This window comes from Palaemon carinicauda, chromosome 18 (assembly GCF_036898095.1).
Source record: "Palaemon carinicauda isolate YSFRI2023 chromosome 18, ASM3689809v2, whole genome shotgun sequence".
Classification (NCBI taxonomy): Eukaryota; Metazoa; Arthropoda; class Malacostraca; order Decapoda; family Palaemonidae; genus Palaemon; species Palaemon carinicauda.
In genome coordinates, this window is record NC_090742.1 from 54407290 (window position 1) to 54414789 (window position 7500).

The 7500-nt window shown below is 37.5% G+C and overlaps 1 protein-coding gene across 2 annotated transcripts in view; it reads right to left on the reverse strand.

Moving 5' to 3' along the window:
* Positions 1-7479, reverse strand: part of LOC137657070 (transcription factor Sox-14-like) — a 148829-nt gene extending 141350 nt beyond the window's left edge. For both annotated transcript variants that reach the window (XM_068391435.1, XM_068391434.1), the window contains exon 1: positions 6254-7479. In XM_068391435.1, the coding sequence (XP_068247536.1) occupies positions 6254-6546 (293 nt within the window). In that variant the 5' untranslated portion in view covers positions 6547-7479. The remainder of the gene's footprint in view (positions 1-6253) is intronic.
* Positions 7480-7500: the final 21 nt, after the last annotated feature.

Genomic DNA, 7500 nt, shown 5'->3' on the forward strand with positions numbered 1-7500 from the left:
CGTTTCTTCGAATGAAGAAAGCGAAGCAAAAGAAATTGTGGTTTGGTCTAAAATGAAGAGATTTCAATTGTCATTGTTTATGTAATCAAGGAGCAAAGCATAATAGTCGTTCAACTTGATGGGCTCTGGATGTCTCTCAGATCTGCAGCAAAAGCGCTACTTGTTATTTTGCATGCCGAGTTTCTCAGATTTTCTCCAAGTTCACTTAGAAAAACTTCACATCTAATTATACATCATTTGACGTGCCTCTCTCGAAACTTGGGGAACATGATTTTCGCCTTATAGAATTATTCGATTTCTAATTTTTTTTTTTTCACATAATATGTATGTTAGACCCTTAGGTTCATATTTCATTCTATTTAAAATCTTTTGTGAACTGAAAACCAATCGATAACGATTGAGCTTATTTGTCCCACTGATTGCAGAAAACGGGACACTAAAACGTAATGGTGTAATCATTAAGAAGAGTAACAGCAAATACACTTCCTGACTGTGTCCATGCACGTACACCCAAAATGTGTATGTTTGTTTTACTGGTGCAAATATCTTTCCCTGCTAAATTTGTGCCAGTGATAAGACGTAATCAGCCTACATGAGATGATACACGAAATAAAAAAGTAGCTTCTATAATCTAATTACAATGCGAAAACTTCAAAGCAGTGTTTGAAAACGAGTGAGAATCGATTAAACAATAGAGACTAGGATGGAAATAGGACATTCTCGTAAGGGATACATCACGATCATCCCCGAAGGACCATAGTGGTAGGCTTTGCGTACAAAATCATAATTCTACGTCACCATAGAACAAATGGTCTAACAACGCAGTGGGTGAAACCACAGCATTGTTAGACCATGCGTTCTGTGCTGACTAGGAACTATGATTTTGTACGCAAAGCCGAAAGTCTTTAGGGGAAGATCGTGATGTATCCCTTACGAGAATGTCCTATTTCTATCTGAGTCTTTATTATTATTTAAAGTTCGATTTTCCTTCGTTTTTTAAACACTTCTTTGAAGTTCCTGCACTGCAATCAGATTATACAAGCCACGTTGCAGCAAAAGACAACGTGTCAATGACCCGTAAAAGAGTGTGGACTGTTTAGTTATAAGGTATTTTTTTTCAGAAGTTCAAACAATGCCCTCATACTTAAAAAAATGGAAATATGTATACTATCGTCTTCTACTGCAACGATTATGAGATGGGTTCTATGTTAATGGTGATAGATGTAGGTACGGTATCAACTATCAATCAATCGTGACTGCCTTGACAAAGAAAAAAAAAAAAAAACCCAAATGAAAGAAATTTTATATAAAATACACGGCATACGTTTATTTATCATGTCAATAATGATGGTTACGATATTGGAATTTGTCAACAACAAATGTTTAAAACATACCTGCTTCTCAAAAATAAGAAATGGTTATAAACTTGCAAATCAGATTCCAGTACAGCAAAATGAATTGGCAATTGGTCTGCAGTTTGAACTTAGAAACACACATAGCATTTATATTGGTATCAACCATGTTCCCGAGAAATAAAAGTAATGTAACCAGTCACAAGAAAGCAATTGAAACTAAAATTACTTGGCAACCGGGTAAATTATGAGTAAAATGTATATATCAAAGGAAGCTTAGGAAAGTGGACCCAGTTACGACAGAAAAACATTATTGCGAGTAGCCTCCTAGTTATTAGACACAAAGACTCGTCTCTATCTTCGTACCAACTTTTATTCTAAAATTATCAGATGTTCCTCGAGATGTACACCACGTTTTGTGAAAGTTTCTGCTTTACTAGATTGCTCTAAGAGACTCGGCAACACGCAATGTTACACAAGAAAAGAAATGGTGGCAATTTTCTTCACAATCATTCAAAAAAAAAAAAAAAAAAAAATCCAAGCAAAAATCAAACCCAACCAAATTAACTGACTTACGATCAAGAAATTCAGTGCCACTCGATCAAAAATGTTACAGAATATCTGATTTCGGTGTTGCATCATACGATAGACTATTCGTGATGCGAAACTCGTACTTAGGGAAACAGACGTGAAAGCGCCGTATTTGAAATTAATTTTACATAACATCAAGTTTCAGATTGAATATTGATCGTCTGGAACAAATTAGAACGTCTCATAGGGATTAAAAAAATATTGAAGGCTTCAGAAATCATTCAGATATTTGATTTACGGAAGGATTTAGGGATACCAAAATTTTCATTTATCATAATAAATATAACTTTTATTTTCTCCCCTTTCCAATCTTTCTCCACACAATCTTCTTTCCCAATCCGCACCAATTCTTTTCCCAACTTAGATTTTCATGAGGAATCTTTAAATATGTAATACCTATACTAATAACTGTGTAAAGAAAACAATCCTTGAAAGGTAAATGAGGTTTCTTACAGTGGATATATGGGAAAGAGTTTTTAATTAGATTGTTTAAGGAAATCCGATGGTAATTATGTGATCGTAGAGGCTGAAAACAAAAATCCTTGTGTGGATTTATAGAATCAAAGAATCCTCAATCAATAATGTTTAAGACAGTTTCTTTTCAATTCAATCGCTCTTGCTTTCTCTGTTGAGGAAATTTCTGTTTACAGCTCCCTCTCGCCCTTGGCTGTTAGCGAATTTTCGGTTACTTGGGCTTGGGATATTTCTATTTACTGGCCTTTCTCTCTCTCTCTCTCTCTCTCTCTCTCTCTCTCTCTCTCTCTCTCTCTCTCTCTCTCTCTAATATGGACGAAAAAATGAGCGTTTCATCAAGACTTGAGAAAAATCAGTCCTATAACTCTTTGTAACGAACCCATGGCTGTATATTATGGTAGAATTTGGTGACACCTTAATTTCTTTTATCTATAAACAATAACATGTATCGGCCAGTAACGACGAAATCTGCATGCAAATGGAAACAGACCTTTTTTGCCCTCATCCATTCCTCTATATTTAACGGCTAGTTTCCTCTCAACTCTCTCATGCAATTCTCATCTCCCATTTCTCGAATCACATGTAACACTTAATAAACGATTCCTCTGATTTCAAATAAACAATTCGTGTCATCTATATAACCTCATGTTGATTCAGAGATTTAAAAAATTATGTGGGGAAATTTTTCTCAAAAAGTCTTCTGAAATAGGCGTCTGAACTACAAAAGAAAATCAGCTGCTCCTCTTCCTCTATTTTTCCTTCATTTATTCAATAATATCTTCCTTTTCTAGAATCTCCCCTCCCCTCCCTCTCTCTCTCTCCCTCTCTCTCTCTCTCTCTCTCTCTCTCTCTCTCTCTCTCTCTCTCTCTCTCACGACCAAGATGCTCTAAGTGGATTTTCCGTTTACTGAAGTTTCTCTCTTTCGTTGACATATTCATATCTTGTATGTAACTGTGCAATCTATTAATTGTATGGAAAAGTCGTACACAATATCTAATAATAATAATAATGATAATAATGAAAATTAAATAATGATACTGCTACTACTACTACTACTACTACTACTACTACTACTACTACTACTACCACTACTACTACTAATAATAATAATAACAATAATAATAATATCAATAATGATAACAATGTATTGTCAAAACAAACAATAATGTAATAAACTAGATGTATGAAACCGTATTTCGAATGGTTATACAGTTGCTTGTATACAGTGTCAAAGACCAGAAACCAAAAAAATAAGAGAGAGAGACAGAGAGAGAGAGAGAGAGAGAGAGAGAGAGAGAGAGAGAGAGAGAGAGAGAGAGAGAGAGAGAGTTTTATGAAAATGATGTGTTCAGTGAATTGTAAGTCCATTTCAGATATATTAATGAAGGACTATACTTATTGCCAATACAGATAAAAGAATGTAAATAAAATGTCTGAGAGAGAGAGAGAGAGAGAGAGAGAGAGAGAGAGAGAGAGAGAGAGAGAGAGAGAGAGAGAGAGAGAGAGGCACTCAAGCGAGTATCCTGATCACTGTTTTCACCGCCCAGGATATGGCATCGTGATTCTACCTGCCACGATTCCAGACAATTAATGATTCTGAAGGGAAAGTGGTTTGAAGGCTCCATGGCAAATGGTTCCGAGGGCTGTGGTTGGATTGGGTAGAATATGGGGGGGGGGGGTGTAAGTATGGGGGAGGCATAGAATTTCTTCCTTAAAATGTTATTGAAACAGAAATAGAAATGAAAACGAATTACATAACTGAAAAGTACAACTTACAATGCTCTGCCTCTCTTCAGTAGTATGATAAACACATCAAACGTCTAAGGTAATCATTAGGGTCGTTGGGATAGAAATATTCTATGCTTTTTCATTGATGAATATCTTCATTAAAATATATATGGTTCCCGAAAGAAACGAGGGATTTCTCGTATCTAGAAAATTACGAATCATGCCTTTACTCGATTTATTTATTCACTGCAAAGAGCACATTAATAGTGATGTTTATAATTTATTATAAGATGCACTTTTCAAATATCTTCTTGAATTTGAATGCTATAGAATCCCTTAGAACAGCCATACTTATGATATTGGCAATAAACACTCGGATACATGCAAACACATACTGTACACACATGGGTGCACCTACTGCAGTGTATCCTCTTGTAACTTCCCTGATCCTACCTCATTCCCGCTGTCAAAATTACGCCGTTGCCGTTCCTCACCAGACAAATCCTATTCTGGTCACTAAACAAATCTTCAACAATTCCAAACATCGATGCTTTTCATCATTCATTCCTTTAAAATCATTTATGAAATGATAAACTTGATGCGAAAGAACATCTGATAAATGGATATGCAGTCGTACTGTTTTTATGTTTAGAAACCCTGTAGCAGCGATCGATGTATTCTAAAATATTGATCGAAATCTTTTCCTTGGAATCGATATAATATTTTAGGATTTCCTTAGTACATAATTATGTTCCTAATCTGCTCTGCTTACTACTATTGTTATAGGGGTTTTTAAATGCCTCATATGTTATACAAATTTGACACCAGTATAAACCATGAAATGATTTGGTAAAAAGTCATTGAATGAGATGTCATGCTTATTTGCCACCTGGAATAACATTCAAGAAATATATATCAACAGCAGAATCATAACACTATCTCTGTAACTGAAGTTTACCAGTCTAAGCTCTCGAGCTATATAGAAGAGAGAGAGAGAGAGAGAGAGAGAGAGAGAGAGAGAGAGAGAGAGAGAGAGAGAGAGGTGTCTATGCATCTTTACCATTATCGTGTGACATATTATGAGATAAGGGGTTTTGCCGTTTGTCATATTGTTCCGATTTAGTGATGTTTCCTTCGAAATACAGACTCCGCAATTCTTGAAACAATATTTAATAAATGTCTGAATGAAGGATCAGTTACTTAATATCTTCTATAAACATCAGATGAATTTTATGCTCAAACGAATTACTTCTTATTCTGTCGGGGCAGTTTATGCACTGATAAAGTCGGCATTCGTGGTCTACTCGCCGCTTCTTACTTTCCCTAAAAGTAAGTCAAATCAACGAATAATTACAAGAACACTTGCAATTAAATGTACACATTCAAGCATATTTACCGGTAGCTGAAGACTATACAGTATAGCACATTCTTTGCGTGACCGTTACTTTTAAAGTTCTCAAGTAAAAATGGAAGAAATCTATAATTGTCAAGAGGAAAGAACTTGCTATAAAGACCCGTCGAGCTCGTACAAGGCCCGAGGAGCAGGAGCCCGATATGGAAAAATAACCTTATAACTAAATTCACAAGGAATTGAGTGTTGGATGAAATTAAAAGAAGAGAAAATTAATCAGTATCGTTCCCCTTTCTCTAAATTAATAGTCGCTATAACCAGATTAAATCTTTAAGCACTATTAATTGGCATGCTACTCAGTGACAGGTCTATAAATGACCCTAATTCAATTGTTGGTAAATGGCTGTTGCATTTTGACAACCCGGGAAACAAATCACGCTACGAAAACTGAATCGCAACGCGTAACAAATACACAATATTATTTTTTTCCCCTTCGATATACGGTAATTTGTACGCGAGGCATCGTCAGTTTTACAGTGTACAAATAACTGCGGATGCATTTGAAATCAAATACATATACAGAAACCTAGTACATCACAATTTCATTCAGAGTCAAGTTATTTTGCAGCAACAAAAAGCAATTACGAGTTGGTTGCATATCAATAAATATTTGTAGGATGAAAGTCAAGGAAAATTAATGGCAATGAAATATAAATTGATTAAGATATCAAATGATGGAAAAGAAAACTTTCTCACCTAAGTCTTTTGGCTTCATCAATGAAAGGCCGCTTTTCGTTGTCATTCAGCAACTTCCACTCGGCCCCCAAGCGCTTCGAAATCTCAGAATTGTGCATCTTTGGATTTTCGAGTGCGATCTTTCTCCTCTGGATGCGAGACCACACCATGAAAGCATTCATTGGTCTCTTGACGTGATCGTCTGTCTTAGATGTCGTCGTGGTGGTGCTGGAGGCGGAAGTGGATGTGAGAGAGGTCGTCGGAGAGGCCATAGAGGCCGTCTCTAAGGTCCCTAGTTCGGAGAGATTGAACATCTTGATCTGTCTCTGGCGCTGTGGCTACCAGCTGCAGGAGACGTCTAGTGAGGTTTCAAGAGTTTCCGAAGTGTCTCTCTCTCTCTCTCTCTCTCTCTTGTTCACACACACTCCTCGCGGAACAGATGGCAGTACGCCTACCGCTCACGGAGATCAGTCGGCTGGTGATGGAAATGTCCAACACTTAGTTTAACGATAATATTTAGGCTTCTTGAGTTGTCTTCATGCCAATCGCTGATCTTGTAGCACCTTCATCGCGGCAATAATACTTAGATGGAATGACACAAATAATAAGTAACGAGACTACCATAAAGTTTGTCAGAACAACTGATTCTCTGTTGGCCACTTCACTAAGAGAACACTCTCCCGTTTTCTTTAAATGTCACTGAATTACGAGAAGCACCATAAACACGTGAGTTAGGTCAAGTGTCACCCAAAGACCGGGTTTAGCGGTCAATCTTTTCGGTATCCCTTACAACGTAAAAAAAATTGGTCAAGCGCTATGTAAAATCAGTGGCTCTTGTTGCTTTGCCAAGTTCGTGGTAACTCCTCCTTTCCACCTTCAAACAAGTACGAGAGCTTCTCTTTCAGAGGGGGCCCGCATCACTCAGAGCGAGAGAGTGAGCGCGTGTGTGTATGTACTGGAGATAATCGCAATCGGTCACTAAATGATGAGATAGGTGGTCAGTTGGGTGTGGAGGGATAGTGAGTGAGGAGAGTCTCCTCCTGTCCACCAGTGGTGATATAGAGAGGAAGGGAGGGAGAGGGAGAGAGAGGAGGCTGACGGAGGAGGTAGAAGGGTTGAGTGTAACACGCGAGTCACAAGTCTAAGTGGTGGTCGCCCTGGGGTGTGCGGACAGCCTACTTTCTGACAGACTGCACATGAATGCTTGCCCGCGTGTATCAGACCGCTTTCTAACAATCTGCTCATGCCGCGCCAATACCCAAATGTAA